Source organism: Theropithecus gelada, chromosome 14, assembly GCF_003255815.1.
Source record: "Theropithecus gelada isolate Dixy chromosome 14, Tgel_1.0, whole genome shotgun sequence".
Classification (NCBI taxonomy): domain Eukaryota; kingdom Metazoa; phylum Chordata; class Mammalia; order Primates; family Cercopithecidae; genus Theropithecus; species Theropithecus gelada.
Window position 1 is genome coordinate 85098369 of NC_037682.1, and position 21388 is coordinate 85119756.

General features: G+C 36.5%; 1 protein-coding gene across 2 annotated transcripts in view; it reads right to left on the minus strand.

Annotated features, from left to right (window-relative positions):
• Positions 1–16344: 16344 nt before the first annotated feature.
• The window catches only part of SLC36A4 (solute carrier family 36 member 4), a 50851-nt gene continuing 45807 nt past the window's right edge, over positions 16345–21388 (minus strand). Inside the window, exon 11 of one of the 2 annotated variants that reach the window (XM_025358251.1) lies at positions 16345–18002. In XM_025358251.1, the coding sequence (XP_025214036.1) occupies positions 17695–18002 (308 nt within the window). In that variant the 3' untranslated portion in view covers positions 16345–17694. The remainder of the gene's footprint in view (positions 18003–21388) is intronic. The other variant, XM_025358252.1, reaches the window with a different exon arrangement.

Consider the following 21388-nt stretch of genomic DNA (forward strand, 5'->3'; position numbering starts at 1 on the left):
AAGGTTCACCCATGTTGTAGCATGTGCCAAATTTCTTGCCTTTTTAAGACTGAATAATATTCCATTATATATATATATACCAACCACATTTTGTTCCACCGTTTGGTTATTGTGAATAATGCTGTAATTTTCATTTTGAATTGTTCATTGCAACTCTATTGAAATATAATTGATTTTTGAATACTGATATTGTATCCTACAGTTCATTTATTAGTTCCAATAGTAATTTGTTAGATTCCTTAGGATTTTCTACATTCTAGGTCATGTTATCTCCAAATGAAGATCCTTTTACTTCTTTCATTTCAATCTGAATGTCTTTTGTTTCATTTCATTTCCATCTCAGTCAGTTAGGGCTACTAAAACAGAATACTGTAGAGTGGGTAGCTTAAATAACAGACATTTATTTCTCACAGTTTTGGAGGATTGGAAGTCCAAGATCAAGGCACCAGTATGGTCAGGTTCTTGGTGAATGCCATTTTTCTGGTTCACAGACAGCTGTCTTCTGTTGTATGGTGACGAGAGAGAGCGAGCTTTGGTCTCTTTGTCTCCTTTAAGGGCACTAATCCCATTCATGAGGGCTCCACCTTTGTGACCTAATTACCTCTCCAAAGCCCCAACTCCAAATACCATCACACTGGGGATGTAGGCTTCCACATATGAATTTGGGAGGTGAGGGGATACAAACAAACATTCCATCTATAGTACTTGTCCAATTGCCCTGGCTAGAACTTCCAGCACAATGCTAAATAGAAGTGGTGAGAATGAGCAACTTTACCTTCCTCCTGATCTTAATGGGAAAGCATTCATTCTTTGGCCATTAAGCATCATGTCAGTTACAGATATTTTTTTGCAGGTGTGCTTTATCACATTTCTGATTTGTTGAGAATTTTTATCATAAAAGGGTATATAATTTTGCCGAGTACTTTTTCTGCATCTGTTAAGATACCTGTATGGTTTTCATTTTTTAGTCTATCGATATGGTGTATCATGTTGATTTTTGGATATTAAAACAACCTTGCCTTCCTGAGATAAATCTCACTTGGTTATGGCATATAACTTTTTTATATGTTGTGGGATTCAGTTTTCTAGCACTTTGTTGAATATTTTGTGTCTATATCCATAAGGGATATTGGTTGCAGTTTTTTTCTTTTTGTGATGTCTTTGTTTGGTTTTAGTATAAGGTATTTTGTGTCTGGCATCATTGCATCAGTTTGGACACACTGTCTGCTTTTCTATTTCTTTGAAATAATTTGTAAGGGATTTGTGTTAATTCTTTAAAACTAGCACAGCTTTTAGAATTGGGGAGTGGGGTGAATGGGCATAGTTTTTCCATGGATAGACCTATGATTAATTTCCCTGTCTCTCACTTCTAGCTTCCATACCTGCAGGTCTGGGGCTCAGTGCTCCCCAGAGTTCAGCTGAGAGGACTGGCTCCTGTTCCCACAGCAGCCCCTTCATGCTCACTTTCTGTGAGCCGCACTTTTTGTCTGCTCTGTTTATTTGCATACTTTCAATGGTTTATAATATTTCAGGAATCTTTTATTTGCTGATGACTCTCCTGCAATTCTCTTTGCTATAATGCATTTATTCCCTTTGATATATCTACTGCTATTTCAAAGGGGACTCACAGAAGAGGCAAATGTGTGCTGAACCCACCATTTAATCATGAGATGAAAGCTCAGTGCTTAACGTACAGATTAACACTTTGTAGCAGCTCCCTCAATGTTTGTGAGGTTGAAATGAATTAAATCCATTGTATTGGGACTTCAAAAACTGTATTATGTTATTTGTAGTACTGCTTTAAGTTTTTCATATTTACAAAACTGAAATATTTGATTTGCTTTTATATCTCTGAACATGCAACTCAAATAATCATTACATTTTTAGACATTTTCATTTAAATGATATATATATATTCTTTAGAAGGATTTTAATGATATATGTGTATACACATGCATACATGTGTGTATGCATATACATACACACACACATGTATCTCCAAAATATTGTAGCCATATTGAATTAACATTGAAATTATCATTGTACGTGACTTTTTATTCTTATTTGGGGGTCTTAATTTTAATAGAATGTTATCAAAATCTAAATTGTCTAAATAATTCTTACATTCAGGGAGATTTGGGATTGTTTGGTTTTTCCTCATTATAACTGCAGACGTTTTAGACATCTGGATCTTGTTTCTAAATTTTTTTAAAAAATGAAAACCCTTAAAGACTTACAGAAGTAATTTAGCCAATTTCTCTTGCCCTGAGCTGAATGTCTTGCAGGCATCTCAAGATAACTTACTCCATCTCTCGGTAAAACATTTCCATACTTATTGTACTCTCGAGAAATTCTTTTTTACATCTGACCTGTTCCGATTTGAGCTTGTCTCCTTTCTTTTACTCCCTGACATTTTTAAGGAGACTAGAACATTCTGGAAGCATTCACATAATCACCCAAAGAATTTACTGCTTCATCATCTGACTTTTGAAAAATGCCAAGAGCTGTTATCGTTAAAGTTAAATAATGCCATAGGATGATAATTAATTTGATCCACAACTGTTCAGTGTCATCTCCCTGTACAGAGAACATCCCTGAAATATAATAAGTAATAAACTGGTTAAGGGCATGGGGTTTAGTGTTGGTCGTACTTAGATTTCTATCCTGGCTTCTCCACTTACTAGCATAGCTCCATACTTTCTTCAGTCTCAGTTTCCTCTTCTGTAAATTGGGATCACAATGCTGCTTCCCTCATATAGTCAGACTTCAACAAGATACTATGTATAAAGGGCCCCACCCACATAGAGGGCACCCATAGAGCCCTATAACTATTTGTTTTTATTGTTTATTATCTATAGCAGACCCACTCTATTAAAGGAGAGCAATGAGATATCATGTAATAGATAACTGTCCTTATGAATTATTTAGGAGATAATGGGCCATGCTTATTGTTCTATGAGGCCAAATTTGAAGGTAGTAATGGGAGTTTTGTTTGTTTTAAAAAATGTTTCCTTAAGTCCAAAAGAAGAGGGAAAACACTGAAGCTCTTTATAAACTTTAAAGAAATTTTATTCTTAATTACTTTTGGTTTTCCTCATTTTCACAGAAGTGAAGTGTCCTTAAGTCTTGCTGAGCTTGTCAAAGGCCTATAGATAATGATGCTTGGGTGGCAACTCTCAGCAACCAATGGCAAAGTAGCTGTTGGACATATTTGGAAAAATTCTTATTTTATTCTGTGCATTGGACCTCCATTAATGAAGACCAATAGAGAGGAAAGGGAACAGGATAAAATTAACAAGAAAGATACAAAAGAGAGGGATGAGACAGCATTTTAAAATTTAGGCTGCCAAAGGAGGCAAATTCTCTGCTGGGAGAAGCTAATGGAAGCAACTATGAGGACCACCATTTCATTCTGCTAGTGCCATCCTGTGCTACCACAGAGAAGAGAAGGGTCGTTAATTTAAGACAATGACAACTACCCAGCTTGAAAACCATAGGCTGAAACTGGAAAACCCCAGAAATAAGGGAACATAATTGATGGGAACTAAAATCATCATGGAATCACCTCCTAAGTTTGATGTTTTTTAAGTATGAGCAGTAACTAAGCTAAACCAGCAACTGATGGTGAAATTGAGCACAAAGGAATAGGGCTTCATTTGTGATTTGGAGGCATCTGCACCCTATTCTAAAGGTTTAGTTGCTTTCATTTTTACCTATTATGTCCAGAGATATTTATTCTAATATTGTATTAGACTATGGGTTTTACTTAAAAATACAAAACTTATACCTATTTACTTACAGCTGTATCATAATTACATTTTTTTTTTCTGTAGAGATGAGGTCTGTGTTGCCCAGGCTGGTGTTGAGCTCCTGGCCTCAAGACATCCTCCTGCCTCGGCTTCATAAATTGCTGGGATTACAGACATGAGGCACTGCACCTGGCCCATAATTAAATATTTAATGCTATTCCAACTTCCAGAAATTAGGTCTCTTTAAGTGAGTATGGAAACTCAAGACAGCAAGTTTAATTACTGACTTAATCCTTTTTTTTTTTTTTTTTTTAGACAGGGTCTCACTCTATTGCCCAGGCTGGAGTACAGCGGCACAATCTCAGCTCACTGCAACCTCCACCTCCCAGGTTCAAGCAATTCTTCTGCCTCAGCCTCCAGAGTAACTGGGATTACAGGCACCTGCCACCATGCCTAGCTAATTTTTGTATTTTTAGTAGAGATGGGGTTTCACCATGTTGGCCAGGCTGGTTTCTTGACCTTAAGTGATCCATTCACCTTGGCCTCCCAAAGTACTGAGATTACTGGCATGAGCCACTGCGCCCAGCCTGACTTTATCCTTTTAATGAAAAATGATAAAGTGTTGTATTCAGAAGCTGTCAGTACTGCACTATTATTCTTTGCATCTGTTCCTCAATTCATCAAATGTTTATTGGCACCTTGCTGTGCTTGGAAGGACTTTTAAAATTTATTTCCATGGCTGCATTTCCTGTATGATGCTGGCTTAATTTTGTCAATTAAAGTTTGAAGAGAAAAAGTGCATGCAAATTTCGGTATCAAAATACATGTGAGACATCATTTCATATTCCTCTCCATTGTCAAAGTTTCTCCTTTCTTTTAAAAGATGAAAGGACTGAATTCCTTCCACCTTAAAAGAATTTTTGCAATTGACAAATAATACTTGTACATACTTATGGGGTACATCGAGATATTTTTTCGATATATATTCTCTATAGTGATCAGATTAGGTAGATTAGTATATCCATCATCTCAAACATTTATTGGTTCTTTGCCTTGGGAATGCTCAATATCCTTCTAGTTATTTGAAAATACATAATATTTTGTTGTTAACTCTAATCATCCTACAGTGTTATATAGCACTAGAACTTATTTCTCCTATCTGTAACTTTATATCCTTTATCAGATATCTCCCTATCCCTCCCTTCTCCCTACCATTCCCAGCCTCTAATATCCTCTGTCCTACTTTTTACTTCTATGATATCACCTTTTTTAGCTTCCACATGAGTGAGAACATGTGGTGTTTAATTTTCTGTTCCTGGATTATTTCACTTAACATAATGTCTTTCAGTTCCATCCACATTGCCGCAAATGACAGGATTCCCTTCTATCTCTTTAATAATATAATGTAGTCCTCAATTACTGTCTCTTTTTTGGTTCCCCTGTTGAGGCTGCTTGGTTTGGATCACAGCGCTAATAAGATCAGCATCTCATCTGTTTCAGTCTCTCATGAGTCATTTTCTTCATTAAGGGAATGACGGGAGGGAATGTGTGAGAAGAAATTTCATTGTCTGTTAATTGTGTACCTGATTCTGGCTCTCTAATGTTGAGGACTGAAAACGTGTGGACAGCTCAGTCTGAGCCCATCGCTACTAACTTCTCAAACTTCTTCACCAAAGATGCTTCTTAGGATGGCAGAGTGTAAATGTGGGTTCTCAGTAGTCTATAGTATAACTTCAACTGGAATCCTTAAACTCAGTTTCTTTGAAGTATTAAAATTCACATGCTTTTTTGGATCTTAAGCAATAGCATAATTGATTTTTAACATAAAATAACATTTCCTCTTTCTGGGCACACCTTGGAATAACATAGGGCCATGTGATTAGGTTCTAGGTAACAGGAAGTGGGTGGAAGTGATGTACCCTTCTTCTAGGCCTGGCCATAAGAGCTCATGCATGGTTGCCTGTGCTTTTTCATCCTCTTCCGTGGGGACCCTAGAGGCCATGTGTTCAGTATGGTAGTGACACAGGTGCAAAGAGCCGGGATCCTGCATCCCTATGTGGAGGCAATGAGCTTGATAATACAGCACATTGTGACATGAGAAAGAAAGAAATTTTTATTATGTTAAGCTACTAGGATTTTAGGGGTAGTTTGTTCCAGCAGCTATATTGTCATGATTAATACACCATGATAACAATTTTTTCCTGTCAGCCATATTCATCAAGATGCAGTTTCATTGAGTCAATCAATTTTGAAAATGGGGCTGAATTGAAGAATGGTGAACAGACTTAGTGTCTAGGAAACTTATTTCCTCTTTCTTGCTGTTGAAATATTTCCAGCCCCAGACTTACAAAAATATGTGGATACCAAAAATAGGTTTGCTTTTTTTTTCATTTCTTTCTTTTTTCACAAATATCATGAACTCTATCAGGGTAACCATTGAGAGAACATACCCAGAATACCATGGGGGGAAAATGCAATATTTTAAGTTTGGGTTGAAATTTTGGCAAGTGAATCTTCTTGTCAAAAAGAAAAATTATTTGCATCCTTCGGCAGATTTAGAAGGTTTCTGACCCACTGGCCTTCTGTCTCAATATTAAAACATGATGACTGATGATGTAATTTATTTAACACTAATGTGAACATTTCTATCTCTTATATATTAGGTCTCAAAAGATTAATCTTCCTCAAAAATCTGTTGTTTTCATCAAAAGCAAATCCTAGGACTTGTAACACTCCCACTCGTACCTATTCTTAACACATTTCCAATGTCCCTGGACACAACCAGGAAAAACCATTTGAGGGCAATCTTTCACCACACTCAGGCACTGTGTAGTCTAGACAATTCCCAGACTCATTCATTCCATCAACAATCTCTCACCAGCAACAATCTATTTTTGTTATCCCCAAACCACTTAGTTGTTAAGTGGACTCTTGGACCATTAACTTTAAGTGAACAGAAAGAGACATGACACATATTTAAATTATAAAAACTGAAGGTAATATTAAAGGTAAGAAAAATTGTTTCATGTCAGTAGAAGATGGCTGATCTCACTGTTAACCTTTCACTAGGTTTTTGGCTCAATAATGGAAGCATTACTTTCTACATGCAGTATGTTTCCTTCCTGCCTCTTTATTGCTACTAAGTTAAAGAATTTAAAATTACAATGATAGGTCATTAGGAATGTCAGCAAGTGATTGAGGGCGTCATCTGATAATTCTGTTATCAGAATGGTATCTCAGTCCAGCTCAAACATGGACAGGGAATGAATGGAGAGATTTATGAGTGAGCAGTACCTTGAAAACTCTTAAGTCCACAATGGAATCAAAACCTGGAAGTTTGATTGGTTTTACTTGGGCTTAGTGACAAATTCCTAATCTACTCTGATTACATTGCACTCTTTAGGGCATAGGTCCCATGGCCCATTAGGAACAGACCACACAGCAAAAGGTGAGCAGCTGGCAAGCATTACCACCTGAGCTCTGCCTCATGTCAGATCAACAGCAGCACGAGATTCTCATAGGAGCAGGGCCTCTTTCATGAACTGTGCATGCAAGGGATGTAGTCTGTGCGCCTCTTATTGGAATCTGGTAACGCCTGATGATCTGAAATGGAACAGTTTCACCCCAAAACCAACCCCCCGACCCCATCTGTGGAAAAATCGTCTTCCACAAAACTGGTCTCTGGTGCCAGAAATGTTGGGGACCACGTTGTAGAGCAATTCTTTATATTCTATTGTGGCATCTTGATGTGTTTTTTTAAGCATCCCCAAGATTTCATTGTTTTCTCTAATGAGAAAGAAAATAATTATTGGGGATAAGTCAGATTCCTAGTGACTGAGGCATTTGTTCCACAGCTTGTTTTGTTTTGTTTTAATCCCGACCCTTTACCCTCGTCATTGGAAATTGGCAAAAGTTTATCCCCGAAGTGGTAAGTTCTGGCTTGTCAAGATAATTAAGGCTACTGCTGAGATACACCACATTTGAAGTGATAGAAACGGTCTTTAATGGCTTTATCAGTGTCATGGAGAAATTTTCCCATCCATGATTTTTCAGGTCCTAGGATGTTTCCCTCTGGCAACCAACATTTTTTTTTTCAGAGAGAAAACAAATGTATCTGTAGTCACTGCCCATCTTCTGGCAGAATGTGTTGAAAGGTGTACACTCAAGAACTGCAAGATGATCAGAATTATTATTTTCACTGTTTCCTTGAACATCACACTTCAGTCAGGAGGTACTATGGTAGACTGCTAGTTAACCTCTGAAAAACAATTAGTGTGTGGGGGCTACTCTCCTAACCTTGTAATAATCTGGGCCTCTGTCAGAATTGAGAACAACACATCTTTTCCCATCTATGTAGTGCCTCCAAAGCAATTTTAATTTTAGAAAATATCTTCTCCTATGGTTTGGATTTTCTGCATCACAATAACCAGAAGTCATTAAGCAGTTCATATCTATACAACAGTGGCTAAAAAGCAAAATCTCTGCCAGTATGCATTTGATGGGCATCATTGATTATGTGTGATTTCCAGCAGTTCGTTTCAGTATAATACTTACCAGCCATTAACACTGGGTGGCTAGTTTTCCAAGCGTATCCTAAAAAGGGTGACCCAGATAGGTTTTTGCTGTGCAAAGTGTTATATTGATGCCTCTTGTCCTCTTCCAGTGGCTAAATTTATCTGTTTTATACTGAAAAGTACTAATACTGGTTGGTTGAGGTAATTTTTTTTTCCACAGAGCACACTCTGCTGTATGTGCAAACTACATACTTGAGCAACGTCTCATGAAAGGCAATGCGCTGGAGCAAATGCATTTTCAGTTACATAATTCCCACTTCCAGACACTCATTGAGATTCTTATTTTCTACTTTTTGAGCTATTTCTATACAATGGCCACCTTGGCCAGTCCACATTTCCCAACACATAGAGATTCTCATTCTTGCTTCGCATTGAGTGGGCTCCGTTTATGACATATACCAGAATGCACTCAGACAATAGGTAGGTTCTCAAAACAGCCAGAGAATGCCCTCTTTTGTGAGAAGATCCACAAAAAACTACTGAATAAATGATTCTTTTACAAGCAGGGAACCTTTAGGCATCAAAAATTTAGAAAAATAGCTCTGGGTGTTATGCTTTTGTCTTCTTAGAAAAGGATCACTTGCAGTCCAGGTTACATCTAATTTTACAAACAATGGGTAGAAAGTATAACTGATTTATTTCCAAAATTTAATCTGCTCATGTAAAACACAGAAACGGAAAGGGCTGTGAGGGTTTTAAATTTTTTCCTTCTTACAGACTTCACATACATTACTTGTAAATATGTTTTTAAGATTTGTCTGATTCATACGATTTTCTGTAAGACACTCAGACATGGATGTCTTTGCTTTACAGTATTGTAGCCTGCTGAACAAAGTGGAAAAGGTTGGTCACATTCATTCAACAAAAAGGCATAGGGGCAGAGGACAGACAGCACAGAAAGCATGGTTTTGCCCCTGCACTTGAAGATTTTAAGTATCAGAGCTCTAATATGGGCTTTTCTGTCAATTCATTCATTCGTTCAACAAAATTTTTTGAGTGTCTGCTATGTGCCTGACATTCTTCTAGCACGGTATTTTCAGAATTGAACATAATTGATCAAACTACCTCGCTCATGGAGCTCATAGTGTCTAGGGGAGGGCAGAGAAGAAAGAAAAAATGAAGCAATATATAACTCACTCTAGGTACAGCTAAGGATGTATGTGAAGGCTTCCTAGTAGAAGAGCCTCCTAAACGGAATCCTAAGTAAGAATTGACCAGGGAGGGAGAAGGAAATCATTTTAGCATGAGAAGCTTCTGGAGTCATGCAGATGAAACTGTGTGTGTGGTGTGCTTCTGGTGCTGGCAGCAATTTGGTGTTGCTGCAACTTTTGGGGTGAGGCAGGGAGTGAGGCCAGCTTTGGTACCACATTACAGAGCTCGGTCTTTGTACAACCAAGACTGGAGAAGACAGTAGATTTAAGAAAGTGACAAGATCAGATTTTCAAGCACCTATTCTGTGCTCTTGTGGGGTACTGCTGGGTGTGGGAGCTACAAAGATAAGAAGACACTACAGGTCCATGATCTGAGGTGCTCACTTCTGCACTGCCCATCCACCTCTTTCTTTCTTTTTGGTCTACTTTACTTTCTTATTCGATTCTAGACCTGCTCTCCCTTGATCCACACCCAGCACACCGTTCCTCTCCCTTCAGTGCAGGATGGGCATTTGGTGGCCAGTCCCTGTCCTTTCGCACAGAGATCCAGCATGCAGAATAACAAAACTATTTCATAACTCCTTGGCAAGGCTGACATATTAGCTTTAGTTTCTATCATTAATACCTGCTAGTCCCATGCTTCATGGCACCAGAAAACTGATGACCAAAAGTCCCAATTCCCTCACATTTTAAGCCATCAAACAAATCTACCTTTACAAGGAAACTTGAAACCAAATCTGTTCTTTAAAAACCAATGCACAACAGACACATAAACCAATGGAACAGAATAGAGAACACAGAAACAACACCACACATCTACAACCATCTGATCTTTGACAAACCTGACAAAACAAGCAATGGGGAAAGGACTCCCTATTCAATAAATGGTACTGGGAGAACTGGCTAGCCATATGCAGAAAACTGAAAGTGAACCCCTTCCTTACACCATATACAAAAATTAACTCAAGATGGATTAAAGACTTAAATGTAACAGCCAAAACTATAAAAACCCTAGAAGAAAATCTAGGCAATACCAGTCAGGACATAGGCACTGGCAAAGATTTCACGACAAAATCACCAAAAGCAATTGCAGCAAAAGCAAAAAATGACAAATGGTATCTAATTAAACTAAAAAGCTTATGCACAGCAAAAGAAACTAGCATCAGAGTGAACAGGCAACCTACAGAGTGGGAGAAAATTTTTGCAATCTATCCATCTGACAAAGGACTAATATCCAAAATCTACAAGGAACTTAAACAAATCTACAAGAAAAAAACCACCATATTAAAAAGTGGGCAAAGGATATGAACAGACACTTCTCAAAAGAAGACATTTATGTGGCCAACAAATATATGGAAAAAAACTCATCATCACCGATCATTAAAGAAATGCAAATCAAAACCTAAATGAGAGGCCGGGCGCGGTGGCTGACGCCTGTAATCCCAGCACTTTGGGAGGCCGAGGCGGGCGGATCACGAGGTCAGGAGATCGAGACCATCCAGGCTAACATGGTCAAGCCCTGTCTCTACTAAAAATACAAAAAAATTAGCCGGGCATGATGGCAGGCCCCTGTAGTCCCAGCTACTCAGGAGGCTGAGGCAGGAGAATGGCGTGAACCCGGGAGGCAGAGCTTGCAGCCAGCCAAGACTGCGCCACTGCACTCCAGCCTGGGCAGCAGAGCGAGACTCGTCCCCCCAAAAAAAAAAAAACAACCATAAATGAGATACTATCTTATGCCAGTCAGAATGGCAATTATTAAAAAGTCAAGAAATAAGAGATACTGGCGAGGTTGCACAGAAGTAGGAATGCCTTTACACTGTTGGTGGGAATGTAAATTAATTCAACTATTGTGGAAGACAGTGTGCAATTCCTCAAAGATCTAGAACCAGAAATACCATTTGACCCAGCAATCCCATTACTGGGTAAATACTCAAAATAATATAAATCACTGCATTACAGAGATACATGCATGAGTATGTTCAGTGCAGCATGCTTCACAATAGCAAAGACCTGGAATCAACGCAACTGCCAATCAATGATAGATTAAAGAAAACATGGTACATATACACCATGGAATACTATGAAACCATAAAAAAGGAACGCCACCATGGAATACTATGCAGCCATAAAAAGGAACAAGATCATATCCTTCGTAGGGACATGGATGGAGCTGGAAGCAATTATCCTCAGCAAACTAACGAAGGGGACACAAAACCAAACACCGCATGGTCTCACTTATAAGTGGGAGCTGAACAATGAGAACACGTGGACACAGGGAGGGGAACACCACACTAGGGCCTGTTTGGGGGTGGGATGGGAGGAGGGAGAGCATTAGGAAAAATAGCTAATGTATGCTGGGCTTAGGTGATGCACTGATAGGTGCAGCAAACCACCATGGCACACGTTTACCTATATAACAAACCTGCACATCCTACACATGTACCCCAGGACTTAAAATAAAACAATGCACAACCTTTCCAAAAGAAAGCTTTCTCCAATAATTCATAAAGAAAGGTTTCTTTGGAAAATGTTGTGCATTGGTTTTTACATAATAGTAGTACCTTGTTCTACCAGTTATAGTACCAACCATCTTTATTTTTTTTCCTCCATCAAGTACCCCACAGGGCTTTTCATTGCAGTTTACAAGCACCTAGTCCTATCCCTATCTAATTTGAAGTGTGTGTGTGCGCATGTGTGTGTGTGCGTGTGTCTTTGTGTTCTTTCTGTTGCTTGCCAGAAGCATGTACTACTACTAAGGCTTTATCAACGTCCTGTTCCCAAAACCATTTCTGCTTATTCCTCTCACATCTCTCCTTTCACTAGTCATTTAAAAACAGTAAAACCTATTTCTTTATCCTGACATTATGGTTCCATTTTCCACAAATCTCCTTGTCTTGGCCCAGAAGCATATTTTGTAGAGCTGCAATTAAAATTTAATTTTATGTATTTTTTAATTTCCCAAATTATCAGTCCTCAGTATACATTTGGTGTAATATAATCTTCATTGTGTTCTAGGTTATCATAATTTATGATCCCCCTCTTGCTGAACATGTAGGTTGTTTCCAGTTTTTCACATTAAAACATAATGCTGTCACACACCTTTAGGCGTAGCAGCTCTCTTCTGTGAACTATGATATGTCTTTATGCTAAGTTCACAAAAGCAGGATTACTAATGTGAAACTACAAATATCTTTATGATCTTTTATTACAGGATTGGCATAATGCTTTCCAAAAGCATTATGCCAATTTTGTAATGCAAACAAAATGATTGATACATATTCTTGACCTTACAAAAGCAGTAAATTAAATCATGAATGCAGCATCTGCAGACAGCTCATCCTGCATTCATGCTGCAGGAAGTTCAGGTCACAGTTTTGAGTATGTTCTTTCATTTTTAATCAACTTCTGCTCTTAAATCTTAGAAGTACACAATATCAACTTCCAGCATAACCGAGAATTAACCATAAAGACCGATTAAAATGTTATTTATTATGAGATTATACTAGTGCCATTTTTAGCTTATGACACTTATCAATGTCATTTAACCTTATAAAAGAAAAATGTATCTAAAAGGCAACCACAACTAAAATATTTTATTGAAAATTCAGAAAAGTTACAATACTTTAAGACAGAGTTTTTCATATTCTGTTATAAAGAAAAATGTTTAAAAAATTGACTTGAGTGCAATGATATTTAGGTTTCATTCAAACTAACAAAATCATTTTGAAAAACAAAAATCCACCCACAGCTGAATTTATTTGGGGTGTAAACATGTATTTTCTTATGTGTTATCAAGAAAACTCTAATGAAATATTTTTAGAGTGTTTTATTTCCAAAACAGCATCTTTCTGGACCCAATTTGAACAGCAAATTAGTATTCGTATCTAGTTCACATAGACCACTGATTTGTGTGCGTGTCTGCATATACTTGTGCACACATGCATGTAGGAACTAATTTTAATATGAAATTTTAAGAATCAGAGTGATTTGCTATTTCACTTATCATAGGGCAATAAATAGCATTTCTAGCCATTTCTTAGGCATGTTTCCTTATCTCATAGGTCAAAACCAATCAGTTTCAGAAAGTTTAGCCTAGTAAATGCCAATGGCATAAACAAGACTAACCATAATGCTGCCAAAGTATTAACTATTACAACCAGGAATTTGATGTTAGGAAGTATACTACTACACTTTTCAGATCCAAGTTTCTCAAATTTTCTTATTAAGGGAAGCCAGGTGAGCCAAAAAGATCAGACTCATTTTTTAGAAAATCATTATTGTATATTATCAATGTTCTATATTTTTACCAAGTTATTCCTCAACAGATGGTATTCAGCCACCGATGTTATTTAAATAAATTTATTATTGACATTAGCTCTATTTCAAATCTTCTCCCTTTTAAATGAAGAAATTAGGTCAGGACCTAATTTGTGTATGCTGTCAGTAAACAGATCCACTACTCAGATACTGTACTGAAATCTACGAGAAGACATAAGTCACTCATAGTAAGACTTGTGCCTTGCCACAGCTAGAAATGGCACTAATACTTTTAATATTTCAAGTAATATTTTATAGTATTTTGCAGTTAAAGAGATTTTATGTAACTACTGTGAAACTACTAAGATTAGGCACTGTTAGGAAATTCAAAACACGCACATTGACATACAACACTTGTAAATATGTAAGCGCATTGTCTAGGCAAGATGCAGAAATTATTTTAATAAAGGAGAATTTAGTGAGAAAACGACTAAATATAATGTGGCATTTGCTAATACAGACTTGTTTTCATTTGGTAACACCATCTAAGCCGGTTTTTAACCAAGAATATGCTGTATCTCTTACTTTCTTAATTGTAAAGAAATCTGGCCACGTGGGGAAAAGAAGACCCTCTGAAAAAAACGTCTGAGAACCAGTGTTTTGACAAGTTGACTCCAATACTGATGAAACTCTTGGGTGTAAGGGAACAGTGATAACTGACTTAGAACGGAGCTCAATTAGAGGTAAATAAAGCTTTCCTTTCTTCCCCCTCAGTAGCAAAAAAAGGCTCTCAGGCCACTGATTAACTTTCAGGGAATAGTTCTTCACTGTGGTGGCTGACAAAATGCTGAAGTCACTTTAGTCACAGTGTGATGATCCAAAAGCGATGAGATACAAAATTTGACAGGTGCACTCACTCTAATTTCTCCAGGCTCCCAAAATAAAAGAGCTGGTATAATCGAAATACCGTCTCCAAAATCTTTAGGAAATTTTACGACTCCTTAAAGCTAAATTTTCAGAGAAAAAATTACCCACTGGTTATTTTTGCAAATAAAATGTATCATCAGCCGGGCGCGGTGGCTCAAGCCTGTAATCCCAGCACTTTGGGAGGCCGAGACGGGTGGATCACGAGGTCAGGAGATCGAGACCATCCTGGCTAACACGGTGAAACCCCGTCTCTACTAAAAAATACAAAAAACTAGCCGGGCGAAGTGGCGGGCGCCTGTGGTCCCAGCTACTCGGGAGGCTGAGGCAGGAGAATGGCATAAACCCGGGAGGCGGAGCTTGCAGTGAGCTGAGATCCGGCCACTGCACTCCAGCCTGGGCGACAGAGCCAGACTCAGTCTCAAAAAAAAATAAAATAAAATAAAATAAAATAAAATAAAATAAAATGTATCATCAAATACCCTTAATAAGAATACATTTAAGCTTTCCATCTAAATAGTGTTTCTTGTTGAGAATTAAAACTTTCCTCCTTTTTAGCCCCTCTTCTTTTCTGCAATCCAACTTTTTCTTGTATTTAAAGTATTCATCATTTATTGAATTTAGTACTGGATGTTGATTCCACATTCTTATTGCTGAAGGAAGCCTGGTCGATAATATGCTCAAGATGTGTTTGTGCTGAATTTAAAATTTATTGCTATGATCAACTATTCAAATTTCATTGCATCTGATGAATTCCATAAGGAAAATAAACAATGGGCCAAAGTGTAAAAATGAAATAATACACACAGACTAGACATATTATCTGAAAACAGGTGACAAAAACCTAGGGCTGCTTCCTATTAAATAATTTTCAACTCATTTTATATCAAGCTATAAAGTTTTTTAAACATCTAATTCAAGATTATATAATACTAGTATCAGTGAAGATTCGTTTTCCTATAACTTCTTCTGCATTCTCTTAGTGTGACTAAAGGCTCAGTGTACCAGATTTGATATAAAAGTATCTCAAACAACTACTGTTGATACCTAATGTGAATGGCTAAAAAAGTTTTGATTCTTATGACTTTGTACCAAAATAAAGCTTCTGATATATCTTTAGGATTGTATTTGATGATCAGTTAATGATATAAGCAAAAAATACTTGAACTAAGTTAACATTTACATATAAAAATAGAGAATATATACAACTATAGTGATCTTGATGATATCTTCAAGTACAGTATACTAACAAACTAGAGTATCACCAGCCTGGGTAAACAGTTTATGTTTTAAAGTATGAATTTTTTTTTAAGTCAGGAGACAATTCTATTATTAATAATTTTCATTTTCCCCACCGAGAGATTCTTTATCTTGGTTAATAATTTGAAAAATATGGAATAATTAGAAGTTATTTGTCTGAAAGAAGCATGGAGTGTCTCAATATTTAGAAGGGGGTTTATTATCTTGATTTTTTCTAAGCATGAATCCTTTTATGGTCTATGATTCTTGTATATACTTTTTTTGTTTTAGTTTTTAAGAGTTGGGATCTCCCTCTGTTACTCAGGCTGGAGTGCAGTGGCACAATCATAGCTTACCACACCCTCAAACTCCTGTGCTCAAGGGATCCTCCTGCTTTAGCCTCCTGAGTAGCCGGGACTACAGGTACCTGCCACCATGTCAAGCTTTTTAAAATGTTTATGTTTTATAGAGTCAAGGTCTCACTATGTTGCCCAGGCTGGTCTCGAGCTCCTGGTCTCTCAAGTGATCCTCCCAACTTATCCTCCAGAATAGCTGGGATTAAGCACAGACCACCACACCCAGCTGATTCTTTTATTCTGCTCATAATAAATAAAAGGCTGTGATAAGAAAAGCCACAGGGCTGGAAAGAGTCCACAAATCCTCTGTTTTCTGAGGTGTCTATTTTCTGCCATTCAGGAAGATGGTGCCTACAAAACTCAGGAAAGGAAGGTAATAATAAAAAAAGCTCAAGCCACAAATAGTATAGCTGGACACACATCTTACTAGCCAGGAGTTTCACTAGCAAGTGGTCTCTATTCTGTTTTAAAAGAACACAGCTTCTTTCTCTTGCTGAGGTTTATATGGCCACAGTGTAGGTTTCTTCAAGTTCTCTGATTTTCTGCTCAGGTCACTTATACTATTAAAAATCATGAATTCATTTTCAAAGTATTAAAATATAATCAAATAGATTCAATACTAAAATTAAGCTGAACATAATTTATTCTTTTCTTTGGACATGATATGAGAAATAAAACATCCTGGCCTGGGAGTCAGAAGATTAGGTTCTCTTAATCTCAAGGTTGAGTGGTCTTGACCAAGTTACTCAACCTTTCTAGGCCTCCATTTCCTCTGACGAAAAATAAGGCAGTTGCACTGGATAACTTTTAAAGTCTGTTTTCAAATTTCATTGAAACACTAAGTCATGATCTTGAACAGTGCCTCTTGATTATGAAGATCAACTACCACTAGAATGTAAAATTAATTCTAGTGTTTGCAATTTTCTGATGCTTATATTATGTTAAAATGGGAGTTTTCTATACTTCCAGGGCTACTAAAAACATAATTGAGTTTTTTTTTTTTTAAATTATACATAAAGTTTACTTTGGCATTCACGAGGATGATCTGGAGAGAGCTTTTTGTTACATATATTCTATTTTATTCTCTTATTGTTGAAATCCTATTCCCTTCTCAAGTGAGAGGCAAAAGAGATATCTTGGTTAAGGTATTTCTTACTGAGATAAAAGAATAATAGAAGTATTCTTATTCTTTAATTTTTTTACATTTTAATTTTTTCAATTTTCAGAACTTAATTTTTTGAAACTATTGCTAATACTTAAAAGCAAGGATTTGTCATAGGTTTACCACTACTGGTAAAGAGCTATGCTTACTTCCAAAATAATAATACTATGCCAAAGAAAACAGTTTGTTACCATTTTTAAGTATATGGCAATGTATTTTACTAGTTATCTTGATAATTTTCAGAAATGAGACAAAAATAGAAGACTCATGATTCTGCTTTTACTATTTCAAACCAGATGTTAAGCATGTTGAATTCAAATTTAGAAAAGGACTTTGTGGAGTGCCAGCTACAACTCTGGGAGCAGGATAAATAATTTCTTCAACAGTTATATATGTACCTAATAAGAAGCCAACAACTCCAATGAATGCTATAGAAATATTTTTCAGGACCATCCATATATTATAATGTTCCTTAGAAAATGTAAGAATTTCAACCAAAGGTGGCAGGATTAGAGCCAATGTGCTGCTGCTCACAGCTCCAACGAAGGAAATCACAATGTCTAAACGAGGAATAAGAATTGCTCCGGCACCTAGAAAATGAAAATACATTTATTTTTCTTATTTAAATGTTTGTTACTTACCTGAATACTAAAAGTAGGCGACATTTCCTAGACTTTCACTTGTCAACAGTTTCTTATGTAAAGAACTTTTAATTTTTTGCTTTAAAATTCTGGGCAAAGAGGTTTTGATAGTTTATTTCCAAAGCATTTGCATTACTTTGTCTGCCCATACAGCTCAATAATGCACAAGACATGCAGTGGTGGGACATAAATAAATGAGAGAGAAGAGATAGCTATTCTTTAAAGTAGAATTCCGATTTATCAAAATAGAAGGACCAACGGAAACAGAAAAGCATTCAGCAAATACCACAATAGTCACTGGATAGGAAGAGTCACTGATGAATGCTGAAATTAGTGGGCAAAAACGGTGAGATCTGGATAGTTACAGAGTTTCAAAATATCTTCAAGATACTTATTAATTACAAAGGGAAAACTAGTACCTTTACAGTAGAGAAATATGTCAAGAGACCACCTTAACCAAGTAAGCAAAATTAACATCACCAATAAGACACTGATACTATGATGTGATACGCTGAGAAGTGCACAGCATCACTTCCATGGGATTCTTGCTACAAATGCTTAACTTCAACCGAATCATGGGAAAGCATCAGAAAAATTCAAATTGAAAGAAATTCTACAAAATTACTGACATTTCAAAAGTGTCAAGGTCAAGAAAGACAAAGAAAGTCAAGGACAGTCATGATTGGAAGAGACAAATGAATATGACAGCTAAATTCAAGTGGGACCATGGCTTATGTCCTGGACCAGAAAAGGATCTTAGTGGGAAAACTGGCAAAATTACAACAAGGTCTATAAAGTAGTTAATAGCATTGTATCCATGCTAATTTCTTGGTCTTAATAATTGTACTGTGATTATGGAAGCTGTGAACGTTAGACGAAGCTGACTGGAGGTTTATGGTAACTACTTCCTTTTACACCCTTTCTGTGTAAATTACCTCAAAATGAAAAGTTCTTTAAAAAAAAAAAAAAAAAAAAGTACTCCACTATTGGCAGCAGATTTCCAAACTGTTGACAAGTTTTCTGCAAGTTCTGGTCTGGTACTTTCTTGATCTTTTCAAAATGCATCAACAGAAGATTTGCAAAAACCAAGACCCATATTCCTTCCTTATTTGTCCAAATGATTTGTTGAGGGTTTGGAGTTGCCACCAGAAATAACAGCTGTGTTTACTCATATGCAGGCTGTGACAACTACATCACCACTGCCACTGATGAAGATTGTATCACGTTTCCTCTTTGGGGACTCCAATTATGGCATGTGTTGGAGATATATATATATATTCCTGTTAGTAATTTAGCTTTCAGTTTGCAGTACACTGGTTTCTCTACTTCTTAATTTTTAATTTATGACGTTTTATTTTTTCCTTTTTCTGTTTTTTCTGTGGCTCTCAACATTTTCCAGGAGGTTGTGGGATCAAGTTCCCACCATGTTCCTCATATAACCAGAAGTTATTATTTATCATTCTGTATTCAAATTATTATGAAAGCTAAAGCCCTAAAAACTGTTTTGAAATTATAAATGTAGCTTTACATCTATAGGGCTGAAGTGGCATAACCCTTTATAAATGAAATAATTGACTCTAAAGAAGTAGAAATAGCTAGATCTAAAGAACTCGAAAGTAGAAATACTTTATAAAGTAGGTTATTCGTCTAATAGATGCTTGTTATAGCCTTTTAACTTCACTCTCTGGGGAACTATACAGCATAACTCTCAAACATAATTAGGGCCTCTCAAAATTCATTGAACAAAATTATTCGTGAAGACACGTTTGTTTCACCTACTTATAGTAAGCAGTGGTATAAAAGTGAGGCCAAACAAATATTACCACTATCTTGCCACCTGAAGAGGCTTTCAATTTGGAATCCATTTTTCTTTGTTTATCTATAATCCAAGCTGTCCCTAGTAAATCCAGTGAAATATTGTTGGAAAACTATGTGGGGGAATACTATAGCATTTCAGAATTTATAGACAAAATTTCCATCTAGCAAACACTTTTAAATCACGAAGTATAATTCCCATCTAAAATCTGTTTAAAGTCAGATTTTAAACATTACATAACTGAAAGATATTTGCTTGTAAAAATGGCTTGAAATATGCTATTGGTAATGTTATTAGTAGACAAAAAAACAAGTATATATACTTTTAGCTGAATCCAACATATATTAATAAAAACTCAAAGGGGAGTTTAAAGTAAGGATAGTTTTATTCATTACAAATACTATGTCATTAACAGCTATTATGAATAGATCTATTAAGTACTAATCAGACTTATTCAGTGTTTACCAAAACTATATACGGCAAGAAAAAGTATCCTTAGAGCATAAAGTTCCCTCTGATATTAAAATAAAAGCCTATTTAAGTCTATTTTTGCATCTGAAGGGTAAATGCAGCTATATCAGAGCACAAAACGAAGCACTTGATATTACAGCACCAAAAACAAAAATGTGGAAAATAACTTAGCACATTAATTTTAATTAAACAAATAGTTAATGGTGCTCTTCACATACCTACTGACTCTAAGACAGGATATCAGGAAACAGAATGGTACGTTTTTAATCTGCAGAGGCAACTAACTTAAATGAAGGATTTTAGTTAGTTTTCTCTACAAACTACTAAAGATTTATGGGTTTTGATACTTATATAGTCATAGTCTACTATAGATTATAAAAACAAGGACTTTTTAAAAATTACAAACAGTAGAAGGATCAACAAGTTAGAGAATAACAGAAGTAAAGAGTACTTAGTATATTTTGTTGATTCAAGTCATACACAGAATTGAAACACTGGTCTTAGTGTTTATTATAATACATTTAAAAATGGAATGGCTCATAGTATAGGTTTGCTCCTAAAATGTCCATGGTGACCTTTGGCTGGTTGCTACCCTCCCTCCTCCTTCACTTGTGAGGTGCCTATATACCAGGTAAGCACCTAAAGGGAACACGCAGGAAGAGTCTGAATCACTTCTAAAGTTTTTGAGTTTCACGAAGAAGATATTTTGAAATCATGATTCAAATGCTAAATGGATACTTGGATTCAGTACTCGGAAGAGATTATGGAACATTGAAAGACATTCAATTTTCAATGCAAATCAGGCTGAGCCTCCACTCTCATTGCTAGTGCTGCTGCACAGCCTACTCTACAAACATGACCAGGTCCCATCAACTGTCTACACACATTGGTCAGTAAAGTGCAAGCCCCCAAATCTTTTCACATGCCTTTGAAAACAGAATGAAAAGCAGTTTTGCCATGAATATCAGTTGGTTTTTACTTTAATTTGGAAGGATGTGTGCCAAATACACAAATGAAGTTTACTGTCCAGTGATGTGTCCCAATATAG